Source organism: Eschscholzia californica, unplaced genomic scaffold, assembly GCF_041429995.1.
Source record: "Eschscholzia californica isolate CP2 unplaced genomic scaffold, dmEscCali1.0.p SCAF_4, whole genome shotgun sequence".
Classification (NCBI taxonomy): domain Eukaryota; kingdom Viridiplantae; phylum Streptophyta; class Magnoliopsida; order Ranunculales; family Papaveraceae; genus Eschscholzia; species Eschscholzia californica.
This window is the reverse complement of record NW_028238461.1, coordinates 13212607-13228365: the sequence shown is the minus strand read 5'-3', so window position 1 is coordinate 13228365 and position 15759 is coordinate 13212607. Positions and strand designations below refer to the sequence as shown.

The window sequence follows — 15759 nt, the reverse complement described above, 5'->3', positions numbered from 1 at the left end:
TCATTGCACTTCATACCCTTCGGTTTTGAATAAAAGTTCTCTTCCTTTTATGGTAATTAATTTTGATGTTTGGAGACCCTCAAAAGTACCCAACCCAGGAGGGACGTTGGTTTGTTACTTTCATAGATGCTTGTACTAGGATGACTTGGTTATGTTTGATGAAATCTAAATCTGAGGTTAACATGTTGTTTCAAAATTTTTATAAAACCATTGAAACACAATATAATTCTCGAGTTCAGGTGTTATTTAGTGATAACGGTGGTGAATATCGTGACACTCAACTTCAGAATTTTTTGGATTCTAATGGTGTCATTCATCAAACCACTTGTCCAGGAACACCACAACAAAATGGTGTAGTTGAACGCAAAAATCGCCACTTATTAGAGGTTGTTTGTGCTTCCTTGATTGAGGCTCACATGCCTTTATGTTACTGGGGAGAGGCTCTTCTTTCTGCTTCATATCTCATAAATCACGTACCATCACGATCTCTTAATTTCAACACACCATTTCAGACGCTTAATAATGCAGTTATTGCTCCAACGGTATCTAATCTACCTCCTCGTGTCTTCAGTTGTGTTGTTTATGTTCACACCCGAGCAGAAAGTAAGTTAATGCCACGCGCTCTAACATGTCTTTGTGGGATACGCCCTTCATCAAAAGGGTTACCGGTATCATCCTCCCACCAAGCGCATGTTTGTTACTCTAGATGTTGTCTTTAATGACGAAACTATATATTTCGTTAAGTCTGAATCTCAAGGGGAGTCTTTTGAGGATATTCAGACTCTAGAATATAATCTTGAGAAAAATGAGGTAGGAATTTCTGACCATATGGTAGACAATTTTGAATTAAGTGGTCAAGATACTTGTGACCTTGAGAACAATGAAGTAGAAGTTACTGATCAGTTAGTAGGCCATTTGGATCAAAATAATCAAAATTCATATGTGAATGGTGATAACTTGTCAGACACAATGAATATAGAAGCAAATGAACTAAAGCAAAATGATCAAGTCTTGAATCATTATGAGAGTCCACATCTAGAAAGACACACAGTTCCAAAAAACGAGTCTGAGTTTTTCCCAATCAATACACGAAACCAATCGTTGTCAGAGGAGGTTCGTTCTTCAACACCTGAACCATTCCGGAGACAGTTGTCAGGACGTGTCAATAGAGGTATGCCAAAAACTGTATATGAACCTCAATTGTCTAGTAAAGTAAAATATCCCATGAGTCATTATGTATGTATTAATCGATTGTCAAAAAATAATCAATCATTTGTCAATCAGTTATCTACTGTAGTTATACCTAACAATGTGCAGGAAGCAGTAATTGATCCGAAATGGAAAGAAGCAATGAATTAAGCAATGACATCCTTACAAAAGAACCAAACCCGGGAATTAGTAGATCGTCCTACTAGGAAGAAGACAGTTGGATGTCAGTGGATCTTCACCGTAAAATATAAAGCAGATGGTATAGTAGAACGTTTTAAAGCCATATTAGTTGCAAAAGGATATATGCAAGTATATGGGATTGACTACAGTGAAACATTTGCACCTGTAGCAAAAATCAACACCGTCCGAGTTTTATTATCCTTAGCTACAAATTTTGATTGGTCATTACAACAATTCGATGTAAAAAATGCATTTCTTCATGGTGAGCTATTTGAAGAAGTATATATGGATCTTCCACCTGGACACATGATAACAGAAAAGCAAAAACAGAAAGGGTGCAGACTAAAGAAATCGTTATATGGACTAAAACAATCGCCTAGAGCTAGGTTCGGAAGATTCACCAAATCTATGACAACATTTGGATACAGACAGAACAACTCAGATCACACATTATTTCTAAACAGGCAACACGGAAAGATTACTACACTTATTGTTTACAGGGGCGGCCCGGGCCTAAAGTAGCCAAAGCAGCTGCTTTGGGCTCCGAGCTAGAGAAGGACCCAAAATCTCATAAACTCCTATATATAAACATCTCTTTTAATGGGCAATAAACTTGTAATTGAAACCAAAAAATTAAGTTTCCTAACCTTGACAAATTCCACCCACAACCGTAGTACTACATTAGGTAATTAAAAGGTCAAACTTACCAAGTTCAATTTATAACCTAATTAGGTTGATATAGTTTTCCAACTTATTCTCTCACTAAAATGTGAACTTTCCTTCTCTTTCTCTCTCACACACCCACATTCCATTTAACTATGTGTTCTCCCTAATTTTTTTTCTTATTGTAGATATATTCTTCTTCTTTTTTTTCTTGTAATTTTTTGTTTAAACATATTTTTATCTTGAGATTTTAAAAATTATAATCTAGTTTTTCATACTCTTCCTAAGATATATTTGATCTCTCTAAAAGTGGGTTTCTTTCATGTAACAAATAAGTCAAAATTATTTATTATCATCATTGTTACATCAAGTATTTTAATTACATTGGTTTTCTTGTATTGGTACATTTTTAAAAACATGTTTCATTCAAATGTGTAGATTTGTTATTAGTCGAATTGTCATTTTTCTTATATGAAGTTTTTTAATAATATTGTCATTACAAATAATTATATGACATTTGATGAAAACTCTTATAAATTTTTTGTTTTGGTAGAAAAGTATGATTTTTGTTTCTTACCTTCATCTCCCTATGTATTTTCCTAATTTGCAAATATTTGCAAATGAGTTGCAAAAGATTGCAAAAGGATTGTAAGAATTGCGAAAGAAATGCAAAAATTGTGAAAGAGTTTTTAATCGAACGGAGCACAAATATTTTGCGGGTTTCAACCAAACAAAAAAAACAAATGCTAGGTTTTTAATCAAACACAATGTGATTGTCTTTTTTAACATAAAAAAAACTTAACATTGGGTCTTCGATCCAATTTCTTGTAACTCTTATTTGTGTAAAAAGGGCCCCTTTTTTTAACTTCGCTTTAGGCCTCACAAAGGCTAGGGCCGACCCTGATTGTTTATGTAGATGACATGATGGTAACAAGCAACGATCCAGAAGAAATGAAGGCTTTGCAAGAATACTTATCCAATGAATTCGAAATGAAAGACTTAGGTCCTTTGAAACACTTTTTGGGAATTGAAGTCTCTCATTGTGATAAAAGAATATTTTTATCCCAAAGAAAGTATGCATTAGATTTATTACAAGAAACAGGTACGACTGCCAGCCAGCCAGTGGACACCCCAGTGGGAGAAAATCGAAAATTGTGTATTGAGACAAATCAAGTGCATGTAGACAGAGGAATATACCAAAGACTTGTTGGAAGAATAATGTATCTCGGACACACAAGACCTGATCTTGCATATGCTCTGAGTCTCGTTAGTCAACTCATGCATAATCCAGGAGAACAACATATGAATGTTGTTATGCGAATTTTGAGGTATCTTAAATCTGCTCTGGGAAAAGGAATTTTATTGTCTAAAGATACAAATAAAAGAGATATCAGAATTTACACTGATGCTAACTGGGCAGGAGTAGTTGATGATAGAAGATCAACTTCAGGATAATTCTCTTTCGTAGGGGGGAAAATTAGTGACATGGAGAAGCAAGAAACAAAATGTTGTGGCACGTTCTAGTGCGGAATCAGAATATAGAGGAATGGTTTTAGGTATTTGCGAAGCACTATGCCTGAAAAATCTCTTATAGGATTTAGGGTACCTCCTAGAAGATCATATCCAACTTTATTGTGACAACAAAGCAGCATGTGATATAGCTCATAATCCGGCTCAACATGATAAAACCAAACATGTCGAGGTTGATAAGTTATTCATTAAAGAAAAACTTGACGAAAAGACGGTAGAACTTCCAAAGATTCAATCTTAAGACCAACTAGCTGATACTCACCAAAAGTGTATCTAATCAAGTGCTCAAAAAAAATTTGGATAAGTTGAACAGTGGGATATATATGCGACAACTTAAGGTGGAGTGTTGACATTTATTACTAAAATCAAGAATATATGGTAATTCATTACCATATATTCTTGATATCCTTGCTCACAAATCACCAATATATTATCACATTATTTGTTACTAGATTTATTTTTCTCAATTAAGGATATAATTATCCTATATAAGAATTGTAATTTCTCAATAAAAACACAATACAGAAATAATTTTCTTCTCTTCTTTTTTCTCTTCCTTCTTTCATTCGTGTTTAAACATCATCTTACCAAGTTCTAATAATAATTATGGTGGGCAGAAATGAAAATAATGACATTTAAGACTGTAGGATGGGTTTTGAAAAATATTTGAATTCATAAAGATCATCTTACCAAGTTCTATTTAGTAGCAAATAATAGCATTTTGTACCCGTACTACTTAATAACGATGAAATTGATAATGAATTAATTTTTCGATCACAACAACAACAACGTGAAAAAGCTAATGAATGGTGCGACAACCTATCGAATAGTAAGTGGGAAGATGCCTAACAACCACATTAACATATTTAGTTTCATTTTTTTTTTTTTGAACACTTATTCGAATGAATATTTTTAGTTTTGTGTGAACAAATTTTTTTTTTTGTGAGAACTTACCAAAAATATGCAAAGGATAACTATAACGAATTATCTGAATATCAGTGAAATGTCGAATTATCTGAATATCGTTCCTTTCGCTGGAACAATGAGAGGGTGAGAGAGGGAGGAAGACAGAGAGAGGAACGTTCTCACGTGGACTTTTGCGTTTTAACGGGTCAGGCTTTATCCGGTCCAACCACACACCTGGGCCATGTTATTATCGCCCGTAACAAACCAACCGACCCGAGAATGAATTAGATACGGGGACCCGTTTTGCTTTATATCACTTCTTCTTCTCTGATCCTCATTCAACTTCGGTATACGCGTCTCTCTCTCTCTCTCTTTCCCCAACGAAGCTTTGGAAAACCTAAAACTGAGATCTGGTAAGAAATCTTGGATCAGAATTGCCTTCTTTTCATTCAGATCAATCATTTCTTAAATCTTTCTCATTTCATAACTACGATCGATTTCACTTTTGGTATTAACGATTTTGTTGTTGAGGTTTTGTGATTTTGAAAGGTATTGAAACCGATTTCTTCTCCTTATTTATGTTCATGTGGTGAAATCGATTTGATTTCTTTTGTTTGTAGATTGTATTGTTGTGAGTTCTTTTAGATTTAAAGAAGGATTTGAGGTTCACTTTGCGTTTTTGACCTTCAGATCTGCTAGGAAATAGATGAATCTGTTTGATTTATGGACGTCTAATGGAGATCCTTTGGTAGCGTTTATTTTTTCGTAAGTCAGATTTGTAATCTGACTCAAGGTGTTTTGATTGACTCGAGTCAGATGTCTGAAATTTTGCTTTTGTCTGCGACTTGTGTGAAGTGGCTGATTTTGGATCCGTTTGAGACAAACGATTCAGATTCAGACAATGAGAAAATTCATAAACTATATTCGTTTTGCTTTTTGATCTTATTGTTTAGATGCAGTAAGATTGTTGAGATCCAAAATTGAGTCAGATAGACTTTGTTGTTTAGATGCAGTAGGATTGTTTCGACTTTGTTAAAATGTTTGTTTTTCTGATTCATTGGTTTTGAATTTTTTAGGGCTTCAGAATTTGGAGGATATAGTTGTGAGGTAGGAATATGGGGTTATCTTTCACGAAGCTTTTTAGTCGGCTTTTTGCCAAAAGAGAGATGCGTATTCTGATGGTTGGTCTTGATGCGGCTGGTAAGACAACCATCTTGTATAAGCTCAAGCTTGGAGAGATTGTTACCACAATTCCCACCATTGGTAAGCTACTTATGTGATCTACTTATCAGTTTGATTTCCTGTTAAAGTTTGAAGGCTGTTTAATTATAAATTCTATTCTATGTGGTTGAATTAGTCTTGTTTACTGTTTCTCTTCTATTTAGATCTCCATCATAATTAAATTACCAGATCGGGTTTTACTAATTGTTGTTCGTGATGTGAATTTGGCTGTTTGAGGGGATTAAATATGTGGATTCACCTGTATTTATTGTCAGTATTTTTGTTGAAGTTCAACGACTAAGATTTAATCAAGGGGAATCTTTCGACAATGTGTATTTTTCTTTGGAGTGTGACTAGGGTAGGGTATGAGTTTTGATCTTCTTATGAGACGTGATAATAAATTTTGATGAGATCTTACATTATTACTTCTACCCATTTTGGTGTCTAAGGGGACTATGGAAGTTCCTCATTTTTGAATGTTTGTATTATGTATATAAGAATCTAAGATTGCTGGAAAGGCATGTTTAGAGCCAATGCTGATAAATAAAATGTCGATACTGGGACGATATAGAAACCTAAGCAGCTAAGCTATCTTTTATTCTATATATATGTTATTCAACTCATGCAAGTAGTTATTTTACAGGGTTCAACGTGGAGACAGTAGAATACAAGAACATTAGCTTCACAGTCTGGGATGTTGGTGGTCAGGACAAGGTATTGATTCTATAATTTTTTTTCTGGATGTTTTAAGATTATCTTCAGTTATTTCGTCCCCCCAAAAATTCGTGTTCTATACATTTATTTGTCGTGTGTAATCCTTTCCTCTCTTTTCGCTTGCTAACTACAGTTCTGGCAGAAACATTTCTTTTTAATTACACCTCTTATCCCTTCAACAGATCCGTCCATTATGGAGGCATTACTTCCAGAACACACAAGGTCTTATCTTTGTGGTGGACAGCAATGACCGAGACCGAGTTGTAGAAGCACGGGATGAATTGCATAGAATGTTAAACGAGGTTTGTTAAACCCCATCGAAATAGTGTTATCTACGTTTGTATTTCGATTTTGGAGTATAGTTTGATCTATCTTTGAATTGTCTCGTCCGTTGCTTATTTTTCTTAGATACTCTTATCTCCTTTCTCCTTGTTCTTGTCTTTCAATGCCCTTGCTAACTCTAGTTCATAAGTTTCTCAACTGCTTCATTTAGTTGCTTACAAAAGAAGATTGGTGAATAGAAGAGTTTTTTATTGAATCTCTCACACATCTGGTTTCAGGATGAGTTGCGAGACGCTGTGTTGCTTGTTTTTGCCAACAAACAAGATCTTCCTAATGCGATGAATGCTGCCGAAATAACTGACAAACTTGGCCTTCACTCTCTTCGCCAACGCCATTGGTACGATTATCTTCTCTCATTTATACGATATCTTACCCTTAAGACCTAAATGCCCCAAACCTGTTTTTGTTTATATTTCTCTCTGGTCTTTTCAGGTACATCCAGAGCACTTGTGCAACCTCTGGAGAGGGGCTTTATGAGGGTTTGGACTGGCTATCCAACAATATCGCAAACAAGGTGAGCAGTACTCTCTCCTTATTAAGTCTTTCATAAGAGCAAATAATCATTTGAGCAACAGTTAAACATACTACACCTGAAATTCATTATGACCAGCTTCGACCATTTAAACACCTGTAAAGCCCCATGCCTTGGCAGTTATCAACATTGTTCCCGTTTTGACACCCATACCCAAGTCCATGGGTGTACGGGGTTTGTTCCTCTCGAAGGCTCCACGAGTACTACACCCAAAAGTCCTTGACACTTGCTAAGCTTGAGCATGCACTTATACCCCAGGCCACGTGTGATTATTATATGCTATATAAAAAAGCTAAGTCACTAAGGATGTCTCAGTTGTATTTATAATACTAAGACCAGCTAAATATATTGATTGTTGATTGACGAGAAACTAACTTCTTCCTTCTTCACATAAAATCCAAAAAGACAATTACCCTCATCACTCGAATAATGTCAACTCAAATACAATTGACATATGCAACAACTTTTGTGTTTGCAGGCTTGAGGCGATTCAATGGTGTGATTTTCTTGTTCATGGGGTTGATTTTTAGATGGGAGAAGTGGTAATAGATGTTTACAGAGTATTTGATGTTATGGGACAACGGTATTGACTTTCATTAGACGAGACGTTTTCACAGGATTTTCTTATATCTTCAGAGGAAAAAACGAGTTGCGTTATGACAGGAGAATGCTAAGATGGGATTATGATAAGCTTTTAATTTAGTCTTTGCTTTGCTTGTTTTTATATTTGAGATAAATACTTTCCTTGCTTTTTCTTAGCTAATCCTTTTAGCTGTTAAAAAACAATATATAGTTTGTTATGACTATTCCATATATGAAATGTGCTTTTATTTTGGTATTCCATCAGGCTTTCGACTTCTATTGTATGTAGTGTTGTTTCTTCATCTGAATAGAAATATCTGAATTGACAAGTCATTCATGGATGGGCTCCTGAGGTGGAATTGGAAGGAAGGTGGAAGTTAATATGATCAGAAAGAAGTTAGAGCTAATCGTGGGGTATTTTTGCAACTACAAACGGCTTGATTTTGGACAGTTACTGAAGAAATAGGTTCTCTCAAGGTGGATATCAGTAGCTGTATGGAAATTTGAAGTTCTGTTTTATATGGGCGTTGGTCTGTTGAAATAAAATTTTGTTGAGTAGAAAAGAGTTTTGTTTCTTTGGAGTACCTAATACCTTCCACCTCTTCTGTCATGCTGATAAGGGTTTCTGGCAGATTGCCATTGTCCAAAAATCTGGGGAAAGAAATCCACATCTTTCTCTCACTACAATCACCTATGACCACAACCCCATATCTCTCCTCGCTAAAATTATCTCTATCCTTCAACGTTTTTTCTCTATCCTTTAACCGTGTCTACCAAGATATCTACAAAGGGTTTCAGGAATTCTTGAAGAAGGTTTCCTTCACTGTAATCTAAAGATTTTGGTTTCCGACAAAACCCTCCGCAAGGGTTTCATATGGCCACGAGACTTTCGATCGAGGGTTTTAGTGTTTGCGGCAAAACCCTCTCTTTCGTCTGAGACAAAAGGGGGTTCTGACAAAGAATCCTTTGTTTCTCTAGAACAATGAGGATTGGAGGCGGTAATTCGAAGGCGATTGGTAAAGGGAGCTGGAAGTTGTTGTTGGGGAGCTATTATGGTATTGTTGTTGAAATATTTAGGGTTTAAAAAAAAATAGGAAAGAAAAGAAAAATAACTATTACAATTTTTTAATTGTAACTATTTTTTTAATCCCTCTCTATTTCATTATTTAATTTCAAATCTGAAAAAATAGCTCCTAATACTAAATTGGTATGGGGAGCTGTAATACAAAAAACTGATTTTGTACTACAGCTCCCCAACAACAATTTGCAGCTCCCCTTACCAATCGCCAATTCGAATTACTTTTGAATGGTGGTGGACGATAGCTATATGTCCGCGTGAAGAGAAGTGTTGGTAAGGGGATAATTTCTTTGTTTCCCAAAGTGACGCGGCTTTTCATATTTTATGGAACTCTTTGGGAGCCAGTTCTCAACAATTTCCTGAAGGAGAAAATCACTTCCTCTATCTACGTCGTCGGCGTAAACTTTCTAACTAGGAGGCCTTCCGAAGTGTAGAAGAGACTAAAAGGTAGTAAAAAAAACTGACTAAATTCTGTTAAATATTTAGGTTAGATTTGAGAGGGATCTACAACATTTTCTTCATTTATGACAGTCATATGATATGAATAGAACATCCTCAGAAAATTAGAATGATTTTCATTCCGACTACATAAATAATTGAAGCATCAAACAATAGCTAAAACCAAATATTATATTGAAAAGAATCATAAACAGAGACAACTAAACATTAACTTGTAGAAAGATAATGAAATGTTCAGTTTATGTAATAGCCAATACCATTTTCACAAAATGAGACTAATATAGAGATACTATCAAGTGTGCATAAAATGTCTATTTATCCTGAGAGGCCGAGACGACAACCCACCAGAGTCGAACTCACGACCTAAGGGCTATCGTGCATAGTATTTATTCTCTTGAGATATGAAACAAAGAAAATGTATGAACTGATGAGATGAGTGGGCAACTCGATTGGTTGCTCCTTGATATAGAACTAAGATGTAATTTTAGAAGAAACATTTTATTTTTCTTGTTTGGGATTTCCGATTATGGTGAAACATGTAAAAGTTAAGTAGATATATAATGTGGTATATGTAATTTCGTAGCCTAATGCTGTAAATGGGTATACCTTATATAGCAAGTGCAGATTGAGAGATTGAATTATAGATCCAAGATGTCGAATTCTTCCTCACCTCCATCTTCTTCGTCTTGAAGTTCTTGTTCTTGAATAGTTTCATCTCCAAATAGAAATGGTGCCGAGTCTCTACCTTTCGGTGGTTTTTTATCATTCATTTGTATAACACTAATAATCTTTTTTCTTATGTCATCTTCAACCGTTTGCTTGTCAATCTCTTCAGACGAAAGTCCAAGAAGAGAAATGCATTCTCCTTGGAATTCCATATCGTTAGATGACAAGATTAAACCAGCTATTGATCTTGCGAGGTCAGGGGCATAACTCTGAATCTGGTGAGTAGACAAATCATTCTCAAACTTGGAAGTTACATATATATATAAAGACTAAAGAGAGACAGGAAAAGAGAGAGAGAGAGAGAGAGAGAGAGAGAGAGAGAGAGAGAGAGAGAGAGAGAGAGAGAGAGAGAGAGAGAGAGAGAGAGAGAGAGAGAGAGTACAGGACTTGCCTTCAGAGCATGTGAACTAAGAAATGTGCCTGCATATTTCTCCTTCAAGTCATCCATGGCAAGCGTAGTGGCTTTCTTTACAAGCTTTTTATCGAAATGCATCCTTTGTTGTGCCTGTGATATCTTGATCTTAAGATATGTCAAGGAAAATTGCATACAATTTTATATTGAAATATAGTAGCTGAGAATTATGGTAGTAAGTGACAAAAAAAAATGTAATAACGGATATTTTCTGTTGTAACAGTGGATGGCAATATCAATGTGGGTAAGAGGAGGTAAATTCTCCCATTCCAACATGGTCTTCCCATCTTCGAACAAAACTTCTGTTTTTAAACTCAACCCATAACTTTTCCAGTCAATGCTTGCCAATGTATTCAGAGATGACTGAGAGATTGATGAAGGTGTGAAGTCTTGGAAGTATACAACCTAAAAATAAATAAACAATCTATCAATAATCCAATTATTACAACCGAATTATAGAATTACAGAGGGATCCTGTTAGATCAAAGAAATTTCTGTTTAACAATAACTATTCTTTTTTTCCCCCGTATCTTGATACTTCTGACAGGGAAGTTCATAGGGCTGAAATTTTACATTTTGAAATTTGAACCCTATTGGTGGTACTAACTACCAATAGCTTTCTTTCTCATTTTTATTGGTGATCTTTATAGTTGTGTGATCTTTTAATTATTTTACCATGTTCATTTTTGGCAGAATCTAGACTCCTATTATGTGTCGTGCCTGAACATAAAAATACCATTGGGATGAGTTTCCGTGGATAAAACACTATTTATCACTTCTGAGTTTTATAACCAAACAAATAACATGTCAAAAGTTGCATATTCATCAAACTCTAGCTCCCCAGTACTCATTGAAGGATGACTGACTTAAGAGATGATGGGACAGATTAGTTTATCTAGCTATCATGGGAGAAGTTTTATTATCTCGACATTTCTGGAACAGGTATTGGTATATAGTCAGTGTAATCTTAAAGGTGCAGTTTACCGCTCTAGGGACATAATAAATACAGAATTGATCCCATTTGCTATTGATCCTGTGAGAATAGTCCCACATTGTGAAAGGGTGATCTCTTAACCAATATATTATGTTAAGGTCCTCTTCACTCATTGTCAATTGGCTTTGAGTTGGATGACCACAAACTTAACAGATCCACTGACCCCTTTTTTATGTCTCCCTTTTGGTGGATCTCAAACACACACCCGTTGCACGTAATTGTAGGAGTAGAATTATCGACCCTTTGACCATAAGCTATAAATTTGCAAAAAAGGAAAATAAAATTTTCAAGGGAAACCAAGAAAATATTGGTGACGTGAAATTTACCTCTGTCTTTGCACTGCAAATTCTCAGGCATGAAGGACTTGAATGCTCTGGCAGTTCGGTTACTATTACTACAGCTTCAATGATCAGGCCACTACCTCTCAGTGTTTCTTTGCTGCATGCTACCCCACTTCCAACCTTCAGATTGTCTCTAAAAGGGGAAACATTTTACATTATAAGTTTGACTTGTCATATACAAGAGTATCAAGAGAGGGCATGTGATGCAGGGTTTTTTCAAATTTAATTCTGTTAATCGTCCCAATGATCAACTAGTTATGTAATAAAAGTAAAAATAGTAAATAACAAAAGAAAATTACAAAATAATAATGGAAAAGAAGTCACTGGAACTTGGAAGCTAGATTATAGAATAAAAAATGTGTTTTAGTAGTTCACCACTTCACCATATTTGATGAAAACGGATTTCCTTATTTGCGAACAAAAACGTGCTGAAGGAGAGGTCCTTATCATATTGTACTCATCAAGATGAAAAGAATTGAGGTATGGGGTTATGGCTCATAGTAATGCACATATAGAGAACCTCAGAGTGAAGCTTTAATAATTTGAATTTTGAAGTATAGTTTAAAACAAATAGTCATGGTACCTACCTAATGCACGAGAAGTGGTTAACTAAAGTGATGAAATTAACCCAGAGAATCATGTGAAAATGGAACCTCACTTCATTTTTCATTATAGTAGACATGAGTGGAGAAACATATGATTATTTCAAGTTGACATTTCTCCGAGTTGAACAAGAATGACTTTCTAACAAAGAGGTTGATATTTTCTCAGCCATTTAAGGGCTCAGAACCTTCGGGACCATGTACAAGATTCCAACTAATAAGGCAAGGAAATATTAGCAAACCTGTGAATTGTAGATTTGAAGCCTCTTTTCTATAATCATTTTTCCATATTTAACTTTTTCCTGTATATTCTTTCAAATTTTCAAAGTATATCAGACAATGCTATGAGCAAACTTCCTAAGTGTCAGAATGAGATATCCACTATAACAGAAGACTATAGCACTAACATGGTATTGAACCTTGGAAGAAATTGGTTAATGGTCTGACTGGACCAGGATATCATTTGATCACTTCCCACTTTTCAGTAAATGACTTACAATGAGAAATTACCTATTTGAGAAGCAAGATTGGCATTCCTTATCAAGATTGTTGTGATGCTTCAATACGTAATCCTCAAACCCAGAGACCAACCGATCAATATTTGACCTTTGATTTGCATTTTCCAGAAAATGACGTTCACATCGTGATCTTGGACCATGTTCAACAACCAGTTCAACCGCTACCTTCTGGAAACAAATATGTTAATAATTTCTTATTTTATTAACTCATAAGAAAATTGATCTAATATATCGCTCTTCTTTCCAGCAGCATAAACAGACCTAGCCAAGTATAACACTGGGAAACCATGCATGTTTTATTGGGATGCAGGAAATGGATACAAACGAGAACAATTGACATTAAAAGCATTATATAAAAGTATACTGAACTTACAGGAACTTTTAAGATGATCAGCTGCAAAACAATGAAATGTACAACCACAATGAGTAGAAAAAAACATTAAATAAGATACAAATAACAAAGTTCCAATCTAGAAGCACTCATAACAAAAAAAAAAATCGATGTTATTACTAAGCCAACGACTGAACTAATATGTACAATCAAAGAACCATTGTTCTCTCTTCCTCTTTTTCACATTGTGGAATTCTGCATTGCTTTGCTCTAGCTTTTTCACACCCTAATGTCAGTCCATACTGTTGTCCATGTTACACAAAAAATAAGCAGGGTTGAGAAAGCCTAACCTTTTTAAGAAAACAAGTAATTCCAGCTACTAAGTCGTCAATGGTCTCATTGGTGCACAAGGATACTTCAGTTCCACTAAGAAAATAAAAATCAATTAATTGAAGAACTAATCAATGAAAATGACAATCCAAAGTGACGAAGATATGTGTACCTAAATTTTTCACCATTCTTAGGGGTTGACGGTAACCTTATCAGCCTTTTTGCTTTATTTTCCTTTGAGTTTAAATGGTAGTGATAAATATCTTCGTCACAAATACCTGAAATTATCCAACAGAGAAAAATGGAAGACCCAAAATCATGGACTATGATTAGTTTCACAACAAGCATACTCATCATCCGATCAGTTCTCTTGTTAACGATACCAAAAACAAACTAATTTGGGTATTAGGTCACACAGACAGCTAATGCACATTACTTGTGTTGAGAATGAGAACAACAACTCGACAGTCTTCACATAAGCATCTCCAACTAATAGTTCTAGCAATCTCAATTCCATTACTGAAAGCTAAAACTTAAAATTTCAGAACATTAATAAAACTTACTTGTTGTTGTGATGTAAAGCACTCCATCTGCAATACAATGACAGAAATTACGCTTACCCTTCGATAATCTTCACAAAACCAATTCCATAATCGTATGTTGAGATACGATGTTCAAACACTCCTTACCCCATTTATTACCATAGATGTGATTCTGTGTGTAATTCAAGTCCTTAAACTCCACCAAGCAGCTTCCAACACCAGTATCTGAAACTGATAATACCAAATTCAAAAGTTCATACTAATTTTACACCTCATTTACTTACAAAACAAGCCAAATAACTCATCTAGATATCTTTCCTTGATTTTTGAAGTGAATTAAGGATCTCCTTTGAATTCATAGGTTGAGAAATTTTCAAGTAACTTATAAATTGTTATAATTTGCAGAAATCACACAAGAATCAGTGAAAAAATTGGACAAAATTACGAAAAATGAGATTCTTACTTGCGATCCGAACGATCGGAAGATCGGAATCTGAAGAAACCTTAAGCAGAATCGATAATCGGCAAAGATTTTCAGATATCCGGATTCTCTGAATCGCGAAACAAATCAACTAACAAAAACGAAAATAAGTTATTGAGGTGATAAAGAAATCGATGAAGAAATTAAGAAAGGAATTCGCGATTCTAGGGTTTTGTTGTTCAAGATGAAACTTACATTTTGAACAAGCTTGTGAATGGACGAGTTCTCCATTAAATTTTTTTCTGGATTACAATATTGGGAATTTTCCCGCGTTCTTTGAAACCTTAAATAGGTCGATGGGTCGAATTTTAGAGGCCCCTAGATCTAGAAAGGAATACTCTATAAGCACCCCTTATTTAGTGTTTGGTGGGAATTGAGGTTTTGCACACCCCCAACCAGGAGCCAAATAGAATAGGGTTATTTCCCTAATAGCCCCCAACTTTGTGACTGGTTTCCTGCCTAGCCCCCTACTTTGTCAAAAATATCCAGATGACCCCATTATTCACTTACCGTTATAACACCGTTAACCACTCAACATTTCTCTCTCTTCCATCCCATCACCTCTCTCTGCCACCTCATCATCTTCACCGGCGAAGGTCGCCGGCCGGCAAATTTTCTGGCCGGGGACCTTCAAACATTAAAAAAAAAATGCTAGGAAACAAGAAATCAAAGCAGACTTTCACACAGCAACATTGAATTACTCTTTTGCCCCCAGACATGCAATTTCCCCCCAGACATGAGCAGTTTACTCAGTAGTCCTTTAACCTACGTCTTACTTGTATCCAAACTATTTACTTCTAGTCCTCGTGACTTTTGTAAAGATATTGGTTTACGTTCATCTATGAAAGTTTGATTTCAGAAAAAAAAAAAAAAAAGAAATCAAAGCAGACTCTAGGCAGAAGTCCAATGTGGCTTCCCATGATTGGAGCAGAAGTGAGTACTTATCATGGGAAGCCACATTGTCATTGCAAAAACTTTGCTCTCTAGCAGTACTCTAGAATAAAGGCCAACTGTCTTTTATGGTGTTTGGTTTAGGATGAATTGCTCTCTCCTGGCTCCCGTTTTG

At 35.4% G+C, this 15759-nt stretch overlaps 2 protein-coding genes across 2 annotated transcripts; one reads left to right on the top strand and one right to left on the bottom strand.

The window, feature by feature from the left end:
- The first annotated feature begins 4599 nt into the window (after window positions 1-4599).
- LOC147542871 (ADP-ribosylation factor-like) lies at window positions 4600-8136 on the top strand. The gene is made up of 7 exons (XM_086634388.1): window positions 4600-4901; window positions 5565-5751; window positions 6353-6423; window positions 6606-6725; window positions 6984-7102; window positions 7198-7279; window positions 7776-8136. The coding sequence occupies exons 2-7, from the start codon at window positions 5604-5606 to the stop codon at window positions 7779-7781; spliced, it is 546 nt and encodes a 181-aa protein (XP_086490514.1). The 5' UTR covers window positions 4600-4901; window positions 5565-5603; the 3' UTR covers window positions 7782-8136.
- A 1804-nt stretch (window positions 8137-9940) lies between these two features.
- Window positions 9941-14944, bottom strand: LOC147542870 (type 2 DNA topoisomerase 6 subunit B-like). The gene is made up of 12 exons (XM_086635100.1): window positions 14889-14944; window positions 14676-14784; window positions 14360-14443; window positions 14234-14260; window positions 13843-13948; window positions 13691-13766; window positions 13383-13403; window positions 13002-13177; window positions 11875-12022; window positions 10767-10959; window positions 10534-10667; window positions 9941-10357 (listed from the first exon to the last, which is right to left on the bottom strand). Exons 1-12 carry the CDS (start codon window positions 14922-14924, stop codon window positions 10055-10057), a joined length of 1413 nt encoding a protein of 470 aa, XP_086491226.1. The 5' UTR covers window positions 14925-14944; the 3' UTR covers window positions 9941-10054.
- Between the last annotated feature and the right edge of the window lie 815 nt (window positions 14945-15759).